This window comes from Sycon ciliatum, chromosome 1 (assembly GCF_964019385.1).
Source record: "Sycon ciliatum chromosome 1, ocSycCili1.1, whole genome shotgun sequence".
Taxonomy (NCBI): Eukaryota; Metazoa; Porifera; class Calcarea; order Leucosolenida; family Sycettidae; genus Sycon; species Sycon ciliatum.
The window spans coordinates 21,893,539-21,917,853 of record NC_088643.1 but is presented as its reverse complement, the minus strand read 5'-3'; the positions used below and the strand labels follow the sequence as shown (position 1 = coordinate 21,917,853).

Sequence of the window (24,315 nt, the reverse complement as noted above, 5' to 3'; positions counted from 1 at the left end):
CAACAACAACAACAACAACAACAACAACAACAACAACAACAACAACAACAACAACAACAACAACAACAACAACAACAACAACAACAACAACAACAACAACAACAACAACAACAACAACAACAACAACAACAACAACAACAACAACAACAACAACAACAACAACAACAACAACAACAACAACAACAACAACAACAACAACAACAACAACAACAACAACAACAACAACAACAACAACAACAACAACAACAACAACAACAACAACAACAACAACAACAACAACAACAACAACAACAACAACAACAACAACAACAACAACAACCGTGCCTGTAATTATTTTTCTCTTATTGGCCACAGGCCATCGTGAGAATAAAAGAATTCAAACAACAAGAACAAGAACAAGAAAAAGAACAAGAACAAGAACAAGAACAAGAACAAGAACAAGAACAAGAACAAGAACAAGAACAAGAACAAAAACAAGAACAAGAACAAGAACAAGAACAAGAACAAGAACAAGAACAAGAACAAGAACAAGAACAAGAACAAGAACAAGAACAAGAACAAGAACAAGAACAAGAACAAGAACAAGAACAAGAACAAGAACAAGAACAAGAACAAGAACAAGAACAAGAACAAGAACAAGAACAAGAACAAGAACAAGAACAAGAACAAGAACAACAACAAGAACAAGAACAAGAACAAGAACAACAACAAGAACAACAACAAGAACAACAACAAGAACAACAACAAGAACAACAACAACAACAAGAACAACAACAAGAACAACAACAACAACAACAAGAACAAGAACAACAACAACAACAACAACAACAACAACAACAACAACAACAACAACAACAACAACAACAACAACAACAACAACAACAACAACAACAACAACAACAACAACAACAACAACAACAACAACAACAACAACAACAACAACAACAACAACAACAACAACAACAACAACAACAACAACAACAACAACAACAACAACAACAACAACAACAACAACAACAACAACAACAACAACAACAACAACAACAACAACAACAACAACAACAACAACAACAACAACAACAACAACAACAACAACAACAACAACAACAACAACAACAACAACAACAACAACAACAACAACAACAACAACAACAACAACAACAACAACAACAACAACAACAACAACAACAACAACAACAACAACAACAACAACAACAACAACAACAACAACAACAACAACAACAACAACAACAACAACAACAACAACAACAACAACAACAACAACAACAACAACTCATCCTCTCCCATACTTGTAAAGTTCAAAGTGATGTAAATCACTTTCCAACTGTTTAAAGGGGAAGTTAAGGCAAAAATCAAAATTTCACCAGTTGTCTTCGGGGTGCTGAGTCGAATGGTCTTGGTCCGAGGAAGCTGAGACGCTCCCTTCCTACTTGAATCCCAATCGAACTTTGCGCCCTTCCACCGAAACTGGGTGACTGCGCCCTACTAGATGGGGATTTGTATGCAAAATGTCACTAAAAGCGCCATTTCGTTCTAATAAAAGCACGGATGACCGCGATTGGCCCATATGTTGTAGTCTTTTGGACGCTGAGTCGACTGGTTTTGGTCCGAAAAGGCTGCGATGCAGCGTTCCTCCTTTATTCCCAATCGAACATGGTTGAACAAGCGGTCACGTGCTCCTGCGTACGCCAGTCACCTGGTCACCGTGCCTGCAGGGTACAACTTACTAGCCTGTTTGACCTTTTTTGGGTGCAGTCCTGTCACTCGAGTTGAACCTTGGTGTGAAAGTTGTCGCCTGCTGGCGTGGTGACCAGGTGATTTGGGCACCCAGGAGCACGTGACCGCTTCTTCAACCATGTTCGATTGGGAATAAAGGAGGAACGCTGCATCGCAGCCTTTTCGGACCAAAACCAGTCGACTCAGCGTCCAAAAAACTGCAACATATGGGCCAATCGCGGTCATCCGTGCTTTCATAAGAACGAAATGGCGCTTTTAGTGACATTTTGCATACAAATCCCCATCTAGTAGGGCGCAGTCACCCAGTTTCGGTGGAAGGGCGCGAGTTCGATTGGGATTCAAGTAGGAAGGGAGCGTCTCAGCTTCCTCGGACCAAGACCATTCGACTCAGCACCCCGAAGACTACAACTGGTGAAATTTTAATTTTTGTCTTAACTTCCCCTTTAACCCACAATCTCACCTTCTCATCAACTTATCTCTTATTTGGCGATGGTGCCATCGTGAGAATAAAGAATTCAAACAACAACAACAACAACAACAACAACAACAACAACAACAACAACAACAACAACAACAACAACAACAACAACAACAACAACAACAACAACAACAACAACAACAACAACAACAACAACAACAACAACAACAACAACAACAACAACAACAACAACAACAACAACAACAACAACAACAACAACAACAACAACAACAACAACAACAACAACAACAACAACAACAACAACAACAACAACAACAACAACAACAACAACAACAACAACAACAACAACAACAACTACATCTTACACTATTATCTCTTATTGGCCACTGGCTATCGTGAGAATAAAGATTTGAAACAACAACAACAGCAGCAGCAGCAGCAGCAGCAGCAGCAACAACAACAACAACAACAACAACTTCGACTTATCGTTCGACCGGGTGTGGCACCAAGGACTGCTTGCAAAATTGGCCCACCTTGGACTTGAGGGCAAATGCCTCCAGTGGCTTGCCTCTTATCTCACCAACAGACGACAACGTGTGCAAGTGGAGAGCAGCAAGTCAACCTGGCTGAACACTCCAGCGGAGGTTCCCCAAGGCTCTGTCTTGGGGCCGCTTTTGTTCACGGCCTACACAGTTAATCTGCCAACCGCCTAAATACAAGTACATGCCAACACCGAGTGCAGCCAGTTTGCAGACGACACTGCCATCATTGCCGCTCATGAGAAATTTCTAGCCGCAGAAGAGCACCTCCAGTCAGCTGTGACAACCGCCGTACAGTGGCTGAAAGATTGGGATCTCGTGGCCAATGAAAGCAAGACCACTGTCATCCGCTTTCACCACACCAACCGCCCACCTCCCAGACCATCATCAATCAGACTCAACGATACCAACCTCACTGTGGCCTCAAGGCATCGCCACCGTGGCCTCATCATACAGCAAAATCTAGGCTTGAACTCGCATGTTAACTACGTTATCACTAAAGCGTCCAGGAGGATGTTCCTTCTCCTGCGACTACGCAATTCCTTGAACACTTCTGCTCTCTCCTCCATCTATCTATCTTACATTCGCCCTATTTTTGAGTATGCTTGCACGTTCTCTCACCCCTCCCTGCAACCCTCAATGACTGGCTTGAGCGCATAATCGGTTGTGGCGACAAACGCGATTAGGCCGGCTGCAGGGACACCGTAATGTCGCACCCGCCCCAGCACCATTCAAACAATTCCCTTTGGCAGTTCACGGTACGAACTTCAACAAAGCCCTGTGTAATGCGTACCAGGGGAAGGCTAGACAGCATGTCTCCAGACATCAATAGGCATTGTATGAAAAGCCAGTCAATAGCACTAAAGAGCGAAATCCTTTTCAAAGTTCGGTTTCACTCGCGCACCGGGCCCGAGCTGGCAGCACAAATAAACGCCGGGCGCGAGCTGGCAGCACGAACAAACACCGTACTCACACGAATACCGTTGGGCCAACAGATGGCCACAGCCATCAAAAATAGGAACAAGCCCATCCACGGCTTCTTTCTCTTGCTAGCTGTGCTGCGGCGTGCATCCAACTGTTCTGCAATTTCTCCCTCCACTCACGCCTCCTGGAATTTATTATCGCTCTACATTCTCGTATGTCTGACAATGAGTGCCACTCAGCATGATGGTACTCCAAGCTACATGTACATGTATTTGCATAATTTGATCTGTCCTTGCTCACTATTCTTGACAAATTTCAATTGCAATGAAGCGCCGGTTGCCGGCGGGGGGCATTCGGCGGCTTGGTCTGATTCCTAGCTTGTTGGTAACCGGCTTGAGATCTCCAAGGTTGCTATGACAACGTGCAGTCATGCGCAGGGCCACCCAACATGCATTGGGGGCCCAGGAAAGACAGAAACACGTTGCTAGGCAACAGCAAAAGAGCTAGGCGAGTATCACGCTACTCATGCAGCGCGCACGTTGGCGTAGGGTGTCACGCTACCCTTGTGCTGCGGGGTACCACATTGCCCCTAGCTGGAATCAGACCCGCGCCCTGGATACCTTGCGCTGGCCTCCTGACGGCCAAACTCAACCAACTTGTGCTCTATGACTGGGGTTGCGCATCGGAGCTTCAAGCTTCGATATAACAGTGTATTGCCTATGATGTCATAAATATTTCCACTCAAATCCAACCGGAACTTCACAGCATGCAAAAAATAAAATCACGAAACCACATCAGCAAAGTTGCCTTTTTTATTTCCGCTCGACCGAAGTGATTAGTAAATCTTGGCTCTTCTTCTCTCGCGATTAGAAATGGACGAAAACACGACCCGTCAAGCTGTTTCGTCAGCCGTTTTAGACCTCCTTGGTCCTATCAATGATCGTTTGCGTGTTTTGGAAGCTGGACCGAGCCTGGCCGAGGGCCAGTCCTCGCGATCCAGGGAATCGGATTCCGAAGTTTCCAGGTTGGGTGCAGGCACTCAATCTCAGGAGATCGCCAGTTCCTTGGGCAGGCCCAAGTCTGGTTTATCTCGTGGAAGTTTGTTACTTCCACCTAGCTCCTCGAGTGGGCAGGCCTGCTCGAGACGCTGAATTGCACGACACCACGAGTGGGCAGGCACCCTCGTGTGTGGACGTAAGCACAGAGGACCCGGAGCATGCTCCGGTGTCCTCAGAGATCAAGCAGTTCCTGCAAACTCGTTTCAGGAAACCCTTGAAAAGCAAGGAGCGCAGGGACCTGGTGGAACAGTTTCCCCGGCCTGAGGTGGACGTGGCGGTCACACCGAAGCTGGACCAAGAAGTGATGAATTTGCCTGGTGTTCGGCAGTCTTTCAAGAAGTCGCGAGACAACACCTTGTACTCGCTGCAGAGCAATGTATTGGACTGTTTAGGTCCCCTCTCTGCTCTAATGATGGAAGCCAGGGCAGCGCAGGACGCTGGCACAGGCCTGGATCCGCAAGCAGTGTTGGATATGGTGCCGGCTGGTTTGTCCCTTCTGGGCAACGCCAATAACAAGATATCCGTGCTGAGGCGTCAGGAGTTCCTGGAACACCTGGACAAGAGCCTTGTTCCTATGGCGGAGGAGCCTTTCGACAAGGCAGGCACGGCCCTATTCGGCCCAGAGCTGATGGACCGCATCCAATCCAAGGCGGAGTCCCAAAAGGCTCTGGGCTTGGTGGTCAAACAATATAAGGACGCTCGAGCTCCCCCGAAGCCGAGCACCAGCAAGTCTGGCTCTGGAGGACCACCAGCGGGTGGACGCCAGTTTTTTCGAGGGGCCGGGGTCAGCAGGTACGGCGGTGGCTCCCGGTACCAGCCCTACAGCAGCCCGTACAATCAGACCCAGTACAGCTCAGCAGGTCGGGGCTATGCCAACCGAGGTCGGATGCTCCCCCCCGACCAGGCAGCAGGACGGGCAAGGAGCGAACACCAGCTACACAGCAAAGCGGGGCCGCTCCTAAGCCATTTCCTCCCTCCAGCGGTGCAAATGTTAGTGCCGGAGGAGGTCTGGGTCGCCGAGTCATTGCTGCCAGACTGGCGGATGCGGTTCGCTGTCTCGGCGCAGGACTGGGCTTTGCCCCTCGGGGGTCGCCTAGCCCTTTTCGCCAGCGAGTGGAGGCAGCTGTCTGCCGATCCCTGGATTCTCAGAGCTATTCAAGGTTACCACCTCGAACTCCATCCGCAGCCTACCCAGAACAGCGTGCCCAGCTCCCGACCCTTGTCCGCCTCCGAGCAACAAGCCATGTCTCAGGAGGTTCAGTCTCTCTTGGAGAAAGAGGCAGTCAGGAGTGTGGATTCCTGGGAGCCGCCAGGATTCGCGAGTGCCGTGTTTGTGGTTCTGAAAGCAGGCGGGAAGATGCGGCCTGTTGTCGACCTGAGGATATTGAACAGCTTCCTGCCCTACCACCATTTCAAGATGGAGGGCATTCATTCCCTGCGCGATCTTCTCCAGCCGGGGGACTACATGACCAAAATCGATCTCAAGGATGCGTATCTGACAGTGCCGATTGCGCAGGACGACAGGAGATTCCTGCAATTTCTCTGGCAAGGCACGAGATACGAGTTCCAGTGCCTGCCATTTGGTCTGTCTGTGGCCCCCTGGGCATTCACAAAGATTCTGCACCCAGTCGTGACTACACTTCGGCAGTTTGGCATTCGTGTAATCATCTATCTGGACGACATGCTGATCCTGGCAGCATCGCGCAAAGCAGCGCTGGTCTACACGGCTTCAGCTATCCATCTTCTTTGCGGCCTCGGATTTATCGTGAACTTCGAGAAATCTGTACTGGTTCCCGCTCAGGAGATGACCTTCCTTGGATTTCAAGTGAGGTCGGTCTCCTTGACAATTCAGATATCAGACGAGCGCCGGACGAAGATACTCAGGTCTTGCCGGGACGCTTTGGCGGAGCCAGGAATCTCCATTCGACAGCTGGCCAGCATTGTCGGGATGATGACCTCCGCATGGCCGGGGGTAGCCCCAGCACCTCTACACCTGCGTGCCCTCCAGGCACAGAAAAACTCGGCTCGGCGCCGGAACATGTCGTGGGAGACAGCCATCACTCTCAACCCCGACTCCCGTGCCGATCTGACTTGGTGGGTGAAGTACCTCGACACCTGGAATGGGAGGCCGGTACGTCTGGATCCACCAGCCCTCATCATTGCCTCCGATGCCGCCTCCCATGGCGGGGGCGGCGGCTGGGGGGGCTGTTTGTGCAGGCCAGGCGACGGGCGGTCGCTGGTCGATGCAGGAAGCGAAGTTACACATCAACGTCCTGGAACTCCTGGCGGGGATGTTTGCAGTGCAATGCTTTGCTCGTCATGCTCAGAAGTGCCATATTCTGCTGCAGATGGACAATCAAACAGCGGTCGCCTATGTCAACCGCATGGGTGGAGCACACAGTCAGATTCTCAACTCAGTGGCAACAGATCTCTGGCAGTGGTGTCTCGATCGACAGATCACCCTTCGTGCCGAGTATATCCCGGGAGCGCTCAACACGATCGCCGATTTCTGGTCACGCCATCACAGCTCTTCGGAGTGGCGTCTCCACCCTCAAGTCTTCTCGGGGATTCGCGGCTCTTTGGGTGGTTGCTGTATCGACTTGTTTGCCTCCAGAGTCAATGCTCAGACACCAACATTTGTGTCCTGGCACCCGGATCCCAAGGCAATGGCTACGGATGCTTTCTCCCTGGACTGGGCAGGAATGAGCGCGTATGCATTTCCCCCATTCTCGCTGGTCGGCAGGGTGATCCGGCAAGTGCAGATGCAGAAGGTTCCTCAGCTCGTGCTAGTGACTCCGCTATGGCGGGGAGCAACGTGGTTCCCGGCTTTGCTGCAAGTGGCCACCAGCTCTCCAACTCTGCTCCCATGTTGGCCCAACCTGGTGGAGGGTCCTCTGGGCGAACAGCACCCCCTGATTGTCGACAGCAAGCTGCTGTTGGTCGCGTGGACCATCTCCGGAATTCCTTCGCGCTGTCAGGATTTTCGGATCAGGTGTCCAACCTCCTGCTCGCCTCCTGGCGGACGAGCACGGCACGTCACTATGACAGCGCTTGGACATGCTGGAGTCGCTGGTGTGGTGGACGGCAGGTGGATCCGACTCGACCAGCTCTAAACCAGATATTGGCCTTCCTCGCGGACCAGTTTCAGGATGGACGGGCATTCCGGACTCTGTCCGGATACCGGTCAGCTCTGTCGTCGGTCCTGCCTCCAATGGATGGAGCAGCGGTAGGCAGTCACCCCACAGTGTCTCGACTGCTGAAGGGCGTTTACAACCTACGTCCTCCGCAGCCAAGGTATGCATTCACCTGGGATGTGCAAATTGTGCTTGATATGCTGCGCTCCTGGCCGCCGGCAGCCGAGCTTTCCGATAAGCAGCTCACTCTACGTTTGACCATGATCCTGGCGCTGGCCGGTGCTCATCGCTGTGGAGAACTGCGGATGCTATCTCACCACCTCTGCCAAACATCGGATGGTTCTATCCGTTTGTCCTTGCTGCGCCCAAGGAAGACACAGCGTCCTGGTGAGCCTCTCCAGCAAGTGTGTTTCGCACCTTTTCCGGTACCGGAGCTCTGTCCGGTGCAGCATTTGTTGGCGTACATTGCGCGCTCCGCATCGTGGCGTACGGCGGACAACGCCTCGCCATCCCTATTGGTGTCGTTCCGGAAGCCACACAAGCCGGTGTCTTCACCGACCGTGGCCCGTTGGCTGAAGGACGTACTTTCACAGGCCGGAATCAGCACTTCTGATTTCTCCGCCCACTCAACTCGCGGGGCCTCCGCATCTGCGGCAGCTCGAGCCGGAGTGTCGACGACCGTGATCATGGATACAGCTGACTGGAAGCGTGCGTCAACCTTCCACCGTTTCTACCGCCGGGACGTAGCACCGGCATCAGCGGCAGCGGCCACTTACAGTGCAGCCGTTCTCAGCTCCGGGGATTAGGCTGGGGCCTGTCCCGTGACTCCACAAGTCATTGTCAATGACGGTTCATACTTCAATGTTGTCCATGCTTGGGCATGAGTATGCTTATCCCACGTGGGCTTTGTTTGTTCTGTCCGCTTTGAAGAATACACTGTTATATCGAAGCTTGAAGCTCCGATGCGCAATTTCCCATTTCGCTAGCAATGGTACATTGTGACGGGAAGTGGGAGTTGTGCTAGGAGCTGAGAGCGAGATATAACAGTGCCCCACCCGCCCTCCCATTGAGTGTAGGTGGTTATTTCATACGTAAGCATTTGGATATAGTTCCTTTTCCTATCACATGCATAGTCTCGCTTCACTAAAAAAGGCAACTTTGCTGATGTGGTTTCGTGATTTTATTTTTTGCATGCTGTGAAGTTCCGGTTGGATTTGAGTGGAAATATTTATGACATCATAGGCAATACACTGTTATATCTCGCTCTCAGCTCCTAGCACAACTCCCACTTCCCGTCACAATGTACCATTGCTAGCGAAATGGGAAATTGTGCATGTATTAGCAACATAATGTGGCCGAGGTCGGCTGACTTTCAATTAGCCAAGTGAGCTACTCAGGCCAGGGTGCATGATCACTATTCGCAGCACTTATCGTCCATGCAGCAATCGGGTTAACCAACGGCGCGCCGCTCACCTCTGTTTGCATCTCCCCCTCTTTGAACACAGAACCCACTCCATGCTGCTGCACCGGCTCAAATTGTACAGTCACCTACCTGTGCCTATATATTTGGCATAGTGCATCCATATGTAATTTGACCCCGCTTCCTATTTCACACCTTCGCGTACGCACATGCACCTCGCATGCACCAGCGGTAACTGTTGCGTGCCTGTGCTGTTTACATGCCTACTCTGTTCCCTGTGTTCTCCACTTCTCCTTCTGTCTTCATCAAGTATAGTTTGTAATTCCTACCGGAGTGTGATGGTTGTGTTGGACTGAGAGAGTGTGCATGGGCATTTACCCCTTAGTGCTGTTGCAGTAACGCAACACTTGGTGTCAGAACTGGTACCCCGAACCCTCGCCACCGGACCCGCTCGCCATGGCGAAATTTCAGCCCCCTGAAAGCTTCGACTTTTCCGCACCTGAGAATTGGCCCCGCTGGAAAAGCCGATTCACACGCTTCCAGATTGCTACCAAACTCTCTTCCGAATCCGCAGATGTCCAAATCTCCACTCTCATCTACTCTCTGGGCCCAACTGCGGATGATATCTTCCAGCGTGAGTTGTCCTTCGCCCAAGATTCCGACAAGGACGACTTCGATAAAGTGGTCGATGCTTTCGACAAGTACTTTGCACCTGCGGACAATGTTAGCCACGAACGGACGCAGTTCGCTCGTCTCCGCCAGCTCCCCGGTGAGTCCGTAGCCACGTTCTCAAGCCGACTCCACTCTGTCGCGGCGAGATGCCGTTTCGACAAGCCGTCAGAACGGATCCGCGATCACCTCGTCGCCCACATGGCTGATTCTGGAGTGAGTAAGGCGATGCAGAAAAAGGACATAGGCTCCCTCACCCTCGCCGATGTTCTCAAGGAGGCCAAGGCAGCTGAGACCCTCGAAATCCAGCTAGCCACTCAGCGCTCCGCAGCCACTCAGCCCTCCGTCGCAGCCGCTGTCGTTCGCGGACATCACAAACAATCTCGTGGAACTGGCAGACCGAAGAATGCTCCCGCTGCATCTCGCCAGTCCGCGCCTAGCTACTCGACACGTGGCCCTCCAGCAACCTCTGCTCCTCTCGCTCCCTGCTCCGGCTGTGGCTCATCCAGTGGTCACTCGCGCCGCGAGTGTCCTGCTTGGTCCGTCGAGTGCCGTAAGTGCCAGCGTGGTGGTCACTTTGCCAAAGTGTGTCGTAGCTCTCGTCAAGTGGGCGCGAGCGAGGTGTCTGACCATCTGGTGAGTGATTCTGCTAGTGCTAGTGCGAGTTGTTTTATGGGTAGTGCTTCATCCGAGTCACAGGAACCCAGTATCTGTGTTTTGAGTTCAGTATCCATTCCTGACTCAACTGAACCCTGGCTTGTTGAGCTCCCCATCAATGGCCAGTCAGTGTTGTTCAAGCTGGACTCTGGCGCAGACTGCACACTCCTGTCTCTGCCTTCCTACAATAGCCTCAGTCCTCAACCTAAGCTCACGCCGATCTCCACTAAGGTCACTGGACCTGATGGCCAACCTCTACCCATACACGGCGCATTTGTTGCTGCCAGCTCCTGGAAGGACCGCAACGTCACTTTCCGTGTTATTGTTGTTGATGGCCCTAGCAACCTCCTGAGCCGCAGTGTGTGCCAGGACCTGAACCTCCTGTCTTGCGATGTATCCGAGGCATCCGCAAGCCCTCCATCCGCTCCTCCTCCGCTCCTCCTGTCATTGGTCGCATGTCCGGTCCTGCAGCTACCATCGAGCTGCAAGACAATGCCCAACCATATCACTGCCAGACCGCACGACGAGTTCCCATCCACCTGCAAGCCAAGGTCAAGACCGAACTTGACCGGATGGTCCAGATGGGAGTCATCTCTCCAGTCACCGGTCCGACCGACTGGTGTGCGCCCATGGTGCCCGTGCTCAAGAAGAATGGCTCCGTCCGCATCTGCGTGGATCTCAAACGCCTGAACCAGTCCGTGAAGCGTTCACACTTCACTCTGCCGACCATCGAAGACACCCTGGGCATGCTGTCCGGAGCCAAGGTCTTCTCGTCGCTTGACACGGCGTCTGGGTTCTGGCAAGTGCCACTTGCTGACGACAGTGCGTCACTCACTACCTTCATGACCCCGTTTGGCCGGTTTCACTTCAACCGTCTACCCTTTGGTATCACCAGTGCGCCAGAGGTTTTCCAGCGTCGCCTACTGGAAATAGTTGGGCACATTCCCAACGTGGTCGTCTTCATGTATGACATCCTCGTGTTCGGTGCCACTCTAGCTGAGCATGATGCTGCCCTCACTGCTGTCCACGCAGCTCTCTCTTCTGCAGGCGTACTCCTCAACCCCGCCAAGAGTCGCCTCCGTATGAAGTCCCTGGCGTTCCTGGGTCACCTCATCGGTGCTGACGGTGTCCGCCCAGACCCAGCCAAGGTGTCTGCCATCCAAGCTCTGAAGTCACCGACCAATGTGCCCGAGTTACGCCGTGCTCTGGGTATGTTCATGTTTCTGTCGAAGTTTGTGCCAGATATGGCCAATGTCAGTGCCCCGCTCCGTGCTCTCCTGAAGGCCGACACCGCATGTTGCCCTGCAACCACCAGCTCACTCTACTCTGCCGCCTCTTCTGCCTGTGCCGCAGTCTCCTCGAGTTGCTAAGCCTCTGCGACCCGGTTGCAGACCCCCATCCAGCCGTGTTTGCCATGCGCCGCAACGCTATGCTGCCAATACCTGAACACAGTAACACTGTTTACTCCATGTGTTCCAGTTGAACTATGACTGTGTTCTTTTCATGTTTGTTTTTTTCTCTCTATCATTCTGAGTAATGCTCACGTTGGTACCCGCTCCAGAACTGCTATCGTTCCTTTCCCTCTCTCCTTTGCTCCACACTTTCTCGTGTCCCTCCGTTCGCATTTTTTTCGGGGGAGATGTACAGTCACCTACCTGTGCCTATATATTTGGCATAGTGCATCCATATGTAATTTGACCCCGCTTCCTATTTCACACCTTCGCGTACGCACATGCACCTCGCATGCACCAGCGGTAACTGTTGCGTGCCTGTGCTGTTTACATGCCTACTCTGTTCCCTGTGTTCTCCACTTCTCCTTCTGTCTTCATCAAGTATAGTTTGTAATTCCTACCGGAGTGTGATGGTTGTGTTGGACTGAGAGAGTGTGCATGGGCATTTACCCCTTAGTGCTGTTGCAGTAATGCAACACAATTGGCCACCACTTAGCAGCTGCCGTACCGTCTTCCATATTCTTCTTGCACATAGCCTGCACCATAGATATGTACCACCACACCTTCTTGCAATTCACCTACTCCGAATACAACCCATTCGCACGCTCAGGTTCGCCCGAACGTTTGAGCTACCCACAAAAAGCACAAACCGGCTAAGAGACCCCCCCCCCCCCCCTATGCTTCTCTTGATCTCTTTAATAACATCCCACTCAGCCTCCGGCAAATCAACCCCAAACGAGATTTCAAAGCAAACATCCCACCTCTTGTCGTCTCTTCCGTATGAACCTGCTCACATTGCTCAGCACATATATAGCCCCATTGTGCCCAGTCTACGTGATAAACTCTTTATTGCCATCGCTACTATTTCAGCAAGCAGCTAAACTTTTATATCTCTTTATCCGATTCCCGTGCTTGTAATTCTTTTTCTCTTATTGGCCACAGGCCATCGTGAGAATAAAAGATTTCAAATAACAACAACAACTTTACCTGCCAACGAAGCTCGATCCAAGTTGACTTGACAGACAAAATCTCAATGGGATCTGGAGGGATGGGAGGAAAAGGAACACAAAAGCAACCACTCTTTTCAAAACAAACTTCCACTTCTATTCTGTATCACAATGCAAAAGAGATAGGGGACATTTGAAATCCGCATCGTAGAGTCTAGAATGTTATCTCTGATGTGGGACAATCACGCAGGACCTCCTGGTAAGACATATCCCTATGTCAAGTACCTCCTCCCGTACATTCTACAACCTTTTCCAGGCAGGCCTGCATGCACCCCACAATTACTCTCGTACTCGCCTTTTGTTCCGTTGGTCTGGGTAGCTACTTGCGTGCCCATATCTGCCATAGCTACCCAGGCCCTTTATCTGGCATTCTCTCTCTCTCTCTCTCTCTCTCTCTCTCTCTCTCTCTCTCTCTCTCTCTCTCTCTCTCTCTCTCTCTCTCTCTCTCTCCCTCCCTCTCTCTCGCTCTCGCTCTCTCTCTCTCTCTCTCTCTCTCTCTCTCTCTCGCTCTCTCTCTCTCTCTCTCTCTCTCTCTCTCTCTCTTCCATCATGTAGTCGTTTAGTTCGTCTGTCTCTCCGTCTCTCTGTCTATAATAAATGTCTTCCCACTACTAGTACTTGTCCAAAGTTGTTCCTTTGTGTATGGCATAATGGACTCCTTTTGTAACTCAACACCTATGCAGCCAGTACAGGTGTTCTTGTGCAATTTCAACCTTTATGATTGTTTTGCTACAGCTTGATTGACCTGGAAAGGAAAAAGAAACGAACTGCCTTGCGAAAAATAGCATGGATCAGCTGGGGCGAGCGCTTATTGTGACATGGGTGTTTGCAGCGGGCTTTTAGGGTAATAACAATGGACGAATGACCTAAAGAAGGACTGATTTCTATCCCTCGTTGTACTCGTTGGCCATCCAAAAACAAATAAACACACCACACACATACACACATACACACATACACATACACACACACACACACACACACACACACACACACACACACACACACACACACACACACACACACACACTGTGTTGCAATTCCCTCACGTGTTTTTGGAAGTTGCGACTTCGGCGGTATTAGTCATGACGTTGGTTGTTACAACGAGGAACACACGCTTTCTGCCAAACTTGACACTTGACTGACTCACGACTGCCATCCGAAGCACGCGAAGAGCACGCCGCACCTTCCACTCGGTAAATCTGCAAGAAAGCACCACTCCCTGCTAATACACAGTGTTTCGGGGAATTCACCCCTCATCAGTTGAGCTTAGGGTGGGTGAATTCCCCGAAACATTGTGTTTTGAGCAGGGAGTGGTGCTTTCTCGCAGGCTTGCCGAGTGGAAGGTGCGATGTGCTCCTCGTGTGCTTCGGATGGCAGTCGTGAGTCAGTCAAGTGTCAAGTTCGGCAGGAACAGGGGCGTAGCAGCCGCTCCGGCCGGTCCGGCTTTGGCCGGACCACTTTTTCGCCCGACCACGACCACCATAGTAAAACAATGCCAAAAGTGCCCAGAATGCAGGATTTTGTACCCTAATTTCAAAAATATTACGGGGGAGATCCCCCCGTAATACTAGTACAGTCCTTTCTGTCACATTTAAATTTTCTCAGAAGTCTTACCTCGTTGTGTCGAATTTTTCGCCAGTGTCCCGAAAGCGACCTCCTCACTAAATTCACTGAAGCCAATCGAAGTCAGCGCTCGAACACGGGTGCGGTAGTTAGTTCCTGGAGTTAAGCCAGTGACGATGACGTTTATATCCTCGGGTCCCAAGACAAAAGAGGAGTTTGTGAACGAAACGTTCTCCCAGGTGCCAGCACCACCGGGTCTTGCCTGTACTTGGTACGACAAGACTGTGATATTCTGGTAAGTAGCTCTTGCCCAACTGATAACCGTCATGGTCGCTTCTACCGAAACGTTTTTCACTGGATGAATCCTGGGTGCATCGAGACGATCTGCAACAGAAGAGAGCAAGAAAACCCCACAATCATGACACGCATGTTCACAAAACAGCGGTGGGAAGTGATGTCCAGCCATGTATACACGCATGTTCCCAAAACAGCGGTGGCAAGTGATGTCCAGCCATGTGTACACTGAACAGTGAGGGTATGTGAAACCCACCCATACTGTCAATGTCCCACACAAGGACTTCACACATCAAAGCCAAGGAGCTGTGGCGTCATTCACGATCCACAGCAAGAAGGCAGCAATACACCTACCTAGGGTCAAGTAAAATAACTTTAAATAAGAATAACCTAAGGCATAACCTAACGCATAACCTAACACCACACACAATTCCATGTATGAACACATATCACACGAGTATGATCAACATGGACTTGTAGACCACCTTTGGTCACATGATCACGCGGGAAGAAAGCGTCCATCCAGAGAGTTTATGAATGTTGCTAGACCAATATGAGTACAGTCAACTTCGCTAGTAACGACTTCGGATATAACGACAATTCGCGAATAACGACAGAATTTCCATGCCCAGAGCAAAGTCCCATATGCCTGTATGCATTTGACTTCGGATATAACGACTATCTGAATAATGACAATTCGCGAATAGCGACATGATTTTAGTGCCCCGAGGTCATATTTACTGCTTGAATAACGACTTTCTGGATTTTTGACAGCTATTTCAAGTACCTGTCATGCAGAAGTACCAGAACCCGTGGCGATGGATAAGGCACACATACAAGAAGATACAGCCAGGGGGGGGGGGGGTGCTTTTTCTTTCTTTTTACTTTGCTTCAAAATAGTTGGAGTGATCCGCACAACTGCATGACTGTACACAACTACATGTACATGTAGTTGTGTACATGTAGTTGTACATGATTGTACATTAATCTTCTCGCTCCACATATACTGGCATACACAGAGACATAGACAGCAATAGCGACAACACACAAAGTGAAGGGTAGTTGACCGCAGCCAGATGTGACTCAGTGGTGAGACTCAAAACTGACTGAAGAAGTCAGGAAAAGAAGCGACAACAAAGAACACACCAGATGCCATATTTGCAACTGAAAATATTTCGCGAGAAATCATTTCTCGCCTAGAAATACATCATACATGTACGTACATGTACATGTCCCTGTAGATGGCTCCAAAAGGCTTATTTATTTCCCGTGCATATTGACTTTATAGTTCCTTTCCATTGCAATATGAAAATAAAGTACAAATTGACGTAGAGCATGAAAAGAGCTTCATTTTGATATGCATGTCATACTATACAAAATATGGGTTCACATACATTCAAATGGGACTTCAGATATAAGGGCACTTCGTGAATAAGGACACTTTTCTGATGCCCAGCCGAATGTTGTTATTCGCAAAGTTGACCGTAGTGTAAACCGAAATATCATCTTCTAGCGGCTTGCCGGAGAACGTCGTCATGCACACCCAACTGTGCAGGGAACGCAAATACAGCTGGCTGAGCATCGTGCAACGTGTTCAATAACTTGCTTCGGAGCACTGGAGAGGGAGAGGGGAGGGAGAGGGAGAGGGGAGGGAGAGGGACAGGGAGAGGGAGCGGGACAGGGAGAGGGAGACGAAGAGGGAGACGGAGAGACGGAGAGACGAAGAGACGGAGAGACGAAGAGACGGAGAGACGAAGAGACGGAGAGAGAGAGAGAGAGAGAGAGAGAGAGAGAGAGAGAGAGAGAGAGAGAGAGAGAGAGAGAGAGAGAGAGAGAGAGAGAGAGAGAGAGAGAGAGAGAGAGAGAGGGAGAGAGAGAGAGAGAGAGAGAGACGGAGAGAGAGACGAGAGAGAGAGACGGAGAGAGAGACGGAGAGAGAGACGAGAGAGAGAGACAGAGAGAGAGAGAGAGAGAGAGAGAGAGAGAGAGAGAGAGAGAGAGAGAGAGAGAGAGAGAGAGAGAGAGAGAGAGAGAGAGAGAGAGAGAGAGAGAGAGACGGAGAGAGAGAGAGAGAGAGAGAGAGAGAGAGAGAGAGAGAGAGAGAGAGAGAGAGAGAGAGAGAGAGAGAGAGAGAGAGAGAGAGAGAGAGAGAGAGAGAGAGAGAGAGAGAGGGAGGGAGAGAGAGAGAGAGAGAGAGAGAGAGAGAGAGAGAGAGAGAGAGAGAGAGAGAGAGAGAGAGAGAGAGGGGAGAGAGAGGGAGAGAGAGGGAGAGAGAGGGAGAGAGAGAGGGAGAGAGAGGGAGAGAGGGAGAGAGTAGCTGTGGTTGCTTAACTACAATGGGTTTCATAGTATAACAAGGCATACCGTATTATCTCTAATATAAGCACAGTCTCCAATAATAGCACGTCTCCAATAATAGAACACCTTGGGGCGGCATTCAAAAAATAAAGTGCTCAGTCTCCAATATAACACTGTGTAAATTCATTATTTGTACCGGCGAAAAACCCTGAAATGTGTGTGTCTGACATGAATTTGGCATGGCAACAAGCCTCTGAAATGAGGTTGAAATAATAATGGAAACAGTCTCCAATAAAGGAACATCTCCAATAATAGCACGGGGCGGAGGTACATTGAAAAAATAAAGGACCGTGCTTATATTAGAGATAATACGGGTATCGATGCATACAATTAAATTAAAAACATTCAATGTTTTCACATCAATATCAGACGAGGTAACCGCAAAATGGCAAGGATTTGCTCCTTCTGTCATTTCCTGATGCAAACTCGGACATCTTAGCATGCAAATGAGGCGCAACAAGGCTTTACTGCGACTTAGGTTTACCGCTTCCACAATTATCAGGCTCTTCATCTTACCATGAGTAGACGCAGAAGTTTCATTGCTATATTCAGAGTATGTAGATGTAGTTACTATCCGCACGCGGAAGTAGTATTCAGTCTGTGGCATCAGGCCGGTAACTGTAGCGGTTTGGACTTCAGCAGGGGAGTGGGGAACTCTGTTGACCTTCCAGGTGTCACCATTGTACGGCCTGTACTCTACATGGTACTGTACGAAAGTGATGTTTGAGCTGTTATCCATGGACCAGCTAAGGGTGATAGAGTCGAGTCTGATCTGCTTGCTGTCCACGGGGTTGAACACTGGTCCTTTTGGGCGAGCTACGACAGCACACACACAAGATTGAAGCAACAGCATGAAGTGCAGGCTCAACAGTAGTAAAAGAGAGAAATTCTTGAATTTGTATTGGTGCGATACGCACAAAGGCTTGCTGGTAGTTCAATAAAGGTTGCTGGTACTTTAACCCTTTATGGGCTGGCAAATTTGTACAGGACAGAAGCGACATGCGAAAATCAGTAATAACTCGAAATCGGTGTACATTAGCCAATACAACACCATACATTTTCGGAAAGTAGATAGGTTAAGCTGTCTAACAACATCCTCACCGCCACTCTCGCTACTAGCAGTATCAGCAAATCTATCAGATAAAATTTAATTGTTTTCTTTAATTTCTGGGATATCATCATCACTATCACTGTCTACTTCGAACTCATCGTCATCAGACTCGTCAAGTGGGTCGCCAGAACTGTCCTCGTCAGAGTTCCAGTTCAGAATCATGCCGATGGCATCGTCCACATCCATGCGGAGGACGTTTCCGCGTCGTGCCATGACAGTACTCATACTGCAATTTCAGTGCTGCATGCTTGCGCAAGCTCTCGATTTTTTCTTGTGCGGCCGATTTGGTCAACATTTTGAGTAGGGACCCCTGGCGAATTTAGCACCATTGGAAAGATATGGATTTCGTCTTTCGATTTGTGTAAAAATATCGCCGAAAACGTGCGGTGCCCCCAGAACAATTCGCGTTTCAAGTTTCGATCTCATTAGATCGAAACTCGTACAGTCCGTCCACAAAGGGTTAAGCATACCTCTTTAAAGGCTCTTTTGTCTTCTACCCTCGCAGACATTGCCCTCTGTGACCTTCTTGAGGGGCATACAGGAACTCAATATCCCTGCCATAGCTACTGGAATGCTCCTAGTTGCAATATATTTAATTAAAGAAACCAGCTGCCCAGGAGTTTCCACGCAAATCCCCTCTGGGGCAATTGGAGAGTGTCTGCCATTGTTAAAATTGTGGGGCCATTGATACAATATTTGCCCAAAAAATCCGGCCAATGCTGCCTGCATCGTAGTCGACTACCATGAGCAGCACTGGCCTGATTTTTGGCGAGTATTGTAGCAACATCAAGACAGGCGTGTAGCTGGCAGTGTTTCCAGGTTGCCCGGACCCCCTCCCCCCTTGGGCTGCAGTGCAGACACCGAAACCTTTGAAAACTGCAGCAAAACTCTCCTGAGTGCGTGCATATGCAGTCAGCAGAAGCACAATGCGACAGTGCGGTGCATGCTGCAAGCATGCACTTGAGTGAGGTGTGACACTATGCTCACGAGTGGTTTTTCCGTACCAACTAGCTGCACAACTACGGTCAATGCAAAAGTTCTCTTCCATGTTAATACAAAATTCTTAGAAGTGACTGAACCACATTCATTACTTGTAGTACTCCCTCATTGATTTGTTTCCGTCTTCTCTTTGTGGCTTGTTCATGATTGTATTTTCCTCTTCCTCCTTTTCTTATATCACTATCTTCATCATTTTGCAAGAATCGTAGCAATATGCCCAATGAGAAGGCAGATTTTGCTTGTGCTTCTGGTGAAGTAAAAATAAAGCCAAACAAACAACCACAGCACATTGTAGTAGTGTAGGAACGTGAAGTCCCAGATTGGGCCTCGCAGGAGCTTGGAATTTGAAGATACGCTAAAGATTTTTTGCTGGGCCTCTGCCCCTGCCCCCCCCCCCCCCCCCCCCGCCAGGGACTCGGCCCCCTTGACTGCCAGTGTATGACTCACAAACGCGGCGTGGAAAGCTCAGGAATTACACCCATACGTCTGATGATCCAGCTCTGCAGAGTCATGGTGCAGTAGCAGCGCATGAAATAACGGTCGGACATCGGACATTTTCCGACCATTTTTGGTCGTTGTCCGGACGAAATATCCGTGCGACTGACAAAGTGTCTGATCGATCCTAGACGAAAAAAATACTCCATAGACATTTCAATGCAAGTGGGCGCAGGCAAACTTTCGTTACCCGGCCAAATCTTGATCAAATTCAACAATCAAAGGGTCTACAAGTGGTAGAGAAAATTCTCCGCTATCGTCTCGAACAGGTCTGAAGTCTCTCTGATGAAGTTTGAGTTCAGCAGTGCATGAAAAAAAGGGATTTTCCCAGCTTGAGGACAGGCAGCACATGCCAGGACTGGCACCGCGGGATTGCGCAAAGCCACGGCAAGATAAGCTTCCACTCGCAAAAATAATAACTTGAGCAGCTCCGAGCTAGATTCAGCGGGTGTGAAATGGCTGAGTGAAGGAGACCGATTTCTTCTCAGATCTGAAATTGGACTCGCGTTTGGAGGGCAATGTGGTGGACAATGAGTAGTGATCTTGGCAAGTTTGGGCTCATTGCATTTCTCAAATCTAGGTCTTTCCAACGAGCCCAAGGTCGTCAAAAGCGGTAAAATAGAAGAAACGTTATGTTGGAAATTGAGTGCGCATTTTCAGGGAAGAAACTCCGTGCTGTCCTTCATCGTTGAGTGAGAAGATTGAAAACATCGACTTTCAAAGACATGTGTGGCACAATGTTATGTCCGGGCATGTCTGACCAATTGAAGAAGTGTCAGGACATTATATCAGAACGACCATAATTTCTCATCGCATGGCCTGCAGTAGTACTCCAAATAAGGCACAGTCAAGTCGTGGTTTTCGCCGGAATTCTGTACTGATTTCCTGGGGAAATTCTAAACCATAGAAAAGGCCTAAACCTGGCCATATCTCTAAATATTTAACAGCTGTGCCAATTGTTCCGAAACCTTCACATAACAATTCGTCATGCCCACGCAATCTTCATACAGTTTTCTTGACAAACTTGTTTGCTTAATATTCGAAACGCTTATCTGAAACTCGGATGTTGCACCAATAATAAATGTAGAAAGGAAAAGGACATACGGATACCAGTTAAGGTACGAGTTCTGTCAGTTTTGTGCCTAGTTGTTGCACTTTCTGACTGTATATAGTACCTAGTTCCAGTGGTGGACAGTTACTCGTATCCATATGTCCTTCTCCTTTCTGCATTGTATAATCGTCGTGAATTAAACCAAGAGTACACAACACCCAGGAGTGTGCAACTTCAGCTATGGGGTCTGCGACGGCAGAACTTCACATCACATGATAAACCTATACACATGTGCTGCACCCTGAGCATGATAGATACAGGGTTGTACGCAACCCTGCTTTGGGTTTAACTCTTTGCTGGTCACTTCGCACTATTTGCGAGCATAACCTGTTGAACCTTGGCACGTGATGTGAAGTTCGGCCGTCGCACCACTACATAGGGGGTGTGCAGGCAGTTGCACACTCTTGGCGGTTATGTACTCTTGATTGAACGTACAGCATCTCGAATGAAACCCGATACAGTAACACCGGTGTAATGGTGACCACTCGGATATGGCAATCACTTTTCCTTGTCACGGACGCATTCACATTCAAAACAGCTCGGATAAGACGACCGCTCGCTCAACGCGACCAACGACCACCCAGCCGCGACCGCGTTGCACCCTACCAGTACAATCATGTACATGTACCCACTGGACTGTGCACCACACATGCTAGGTCTACACATCAGCGCAGGAAGAAACAGTTCTGTCCGCAGATTGAGCATCAGCGCAGGAAGTGTAGGTGTACACGGTGCATGTACGACACTTGACAGGTCTGAGGCCCCAGGCAAATGAGTCGTGAACATAGTGTGTATGTGTGTGCGATGCACCGATCAAAATGATATTATCGCATGTACGTGCAGTGAGCGAATAAGTTCAAGTGACCCACTGAGCCTGGATAAGAAGACCACCTGGCCAAGGTGACCACTTTTCCCGTCCCTTGAGCGATCGCCTTAGACAGGTTTCACTGTACATTCAGATATGCCCCCCCCCCCCACACACACATGCACCCACAGAACATAGACGTTTCTCTTAAAAATTGACTCACGTGCAAAGCTGATGGTAGTAGCGAGGCTACTAGTACCGAGGAAGTTGGTCGCATGGCAAGTGTATTGCAGTTTATTTTGGGCCCAACTCTGAGCTGAAGGGACAGGGGAGGGTCCGCATGCTGAGCCATCGCGTTCAAACATAGTACGGGTCAGGTGAAAGTGCCAGGAGGATATGTTTTCTTGACAGGGAGTAGTCCAATGAATGCGTGGTTGTGGAACACCATCTCCGATACAATCCAGCCAGTAAGAGTCATGTGAAAGGATTCCAATACGGGTAGATACAGCAATTTCTGGCTTATCTGCATTCCGGAAAAAAGTGCACATGCACGCACGCACTCGCACACGCACACACACACACACACACACACACACACACACACACACACACACACACACACACACACACACACACACACACACACACACACACACTTAAATCTCAAGCCTTGCAGTATATATTATCAGCGACATAGGTTTTCCAATGCTCACTGGATTGATATCTGTTCGTTGCAACCAACCTTCCGTTTTTTCTTTCCTTTCTCTTTTTCTCTTGTATCTATTTTTCCACAATATCCTTTAACATGTTATTCACAGTGGGTCCAATGTTATTAGGCATTTTGCCTGTTTTGATTTCCACTATAAATAAAGTATACAACAACAACAACAACAACAACAACACACACACACACATGCACACACACATGCACACACACGCACACGCACATGCACACACGCACACGCACATGCACACACGCACACCTCAGACCTCAGACCTGCCCATCGCGAAAGCGATGATAGCGAACAGCTATGTTAGACATAGCAACTTGTGCTGGGACTACACCATTCAACAGCTTGCAAGGCTGATGAATTGACCGCCACTAATTTTAGCCTGGTATCCACCACACAGCTGATTGAAGTGGCTTTTTCTGGCCAGTGAATCCCAATTTTTAATTTTTTAATTTTTTTAATTTTTTTAATAATTATATATTTTTTACACACACACGCCACACCACATACTCCGGCATACACTGGCTGTTGGTAACCACCCAGGAGAATGAAAGAAGAGCTAGGAGAATGAGAGAGAGAAGAATGTGTGTGCGACCATAATCGTCGGGAATTGAACCCGCAACCTCTCGATTGGAAATCGACAGCACATACCACTGCACCATAAGGGACACGCACACAAGCACGCACACACACACACACACACACACGCACGCACGCACGCACGCACGCGCACGCGCACACACACACCAATTCCAGTTTTTATTATGCTTTGCTTGTAAGGAAACGGATGCCCTGGGCATGACCAGCAGGAGTGATTTTGGCCAAATTTTGCAGATGCGAGCTCCACACGAAAACATGCCAAGTGTGACCTTAGTGCGCTAAAGGTTCTCACGCTGTACAAACTTCAATGCACTCGGCCGTGCGATTTTCCTTTCCCTGGCTGTAAAATCAAGGTGGGGTGCTCTCACAAGACGCGGTGCTCTCGCAGTACTTTATGGCGTTGTCATTGTGTACCAGCAGCTGGCAAAGATGTACAGTTGAAAACAAGCACCGTCCACACCAAAAACGTAGCCGGTTGATAAATCCCGAGCACACAATTTTAACTTTGTTCAGCCTGGTTTAGTACTTCATCTATATGCACACCACAATGAACAGTGAAGCGATAACAAGGTTTACTTACATTGCACACGTAGTCCTTGAGTGGCATTGCCACCACTTGTACCGCACACAAAATCTCCAGTATTGTTACGCTGGACATTAGTCAGAACATGCTCCAAGGACGATGATCCATCTTCCTCTGCCACCAAACGACCCGTGCTGTCCCACAAATGTATCTTCATCGTGGAATTGTTTTCGACAATGCATCGCAAGGATGCATTGTCCCCTTCATTCACTACAATAGGGCCATTGGTTGGGAATTGTGGAGCACCTAGACGTTCAACAACCAGGCACATGTTCCAACAATACAATCAATCAATTAACCATTTCACCCGCAATGACATGCGTTCAGCCTTTTACATACTGCGCAATCTGGCCCGACTTCCCAATGACATATTTTAACGTGCATTGATCAGTATGTACAATATAGTATATGTACAAATCATCATAACTCTGCGAGGAATTATCGGATCGTAGCAAATGACAGCTCATTGGAAAGCCGGCGAGCAGAGCTTTCAGCTGATATGTTGTTTATTGCGATAGGACCAAGGATACATGAGCGCCAAAACTCGAAACATGGATGTCCTGAAATTTTCTTCAGTGCGGTACGCACTTTCAGCACAGGCGCGGC

The 24,315-nt window shown here is 49.2% G+C and overlaps 2 protein-coding genes and 1 pseudogene across 2 annotated transcripts in view; 2 read left to right on the top strand and 1 right to left on the bottom strand.

Annotated features, from left to right (window-relative positions):
• Window positions 1-23,954, bottom strand: part of LOC135821845 (titin-like) — a 117,224-nt gene extending 93,270 nt beyond the window's left edge. The window contains exons 1-5 of the mRNA XM_065334871.1: window positions 23,707-23,954; window positions 22,019-22,318; window positions 17,791-18,090; window positions 14,674-15,006; window positions 13,037-13,089 (exon numbers count right to left, since the gene is read on the bottom strand). Coding sequence (XP_065190943.1) covers window positions 13,037-13,089; window positions 14,674-15,006; window positions 17,791-18,090; window positions 22,019-22,318; window positions 23,707-23,866 — 1,146 coding nt within the window. The 5' untranslated portion in view covers window positions 23,867-23,954. The remainder of the gene's footprint in view (window positions 1-13,036; window positions 13,090-14,673; window positions 15,007-17,790; window positions 18,091-22,018; window positions 22,319-23,706) is intronic.
• On the top strand, window positions 931-1,338 carry LOC135818066 (ataxin-8-like; the record flags this gene model as incomplete). Its single annotated transcript, XM_065331389.1, has 1 exon — window positions 931-1,338. A coding segment is annotated over one exon (408 nt), but the record flags the coding sequence as incomplete, so codon positions are not given.
• Window positions 2,417-2,741, top strand: LOC135806709 (ataxin-8-like; annotated as a pseudogene).
• Window positions 23,955-24,315: the final 361 nt, after the last annotated feature.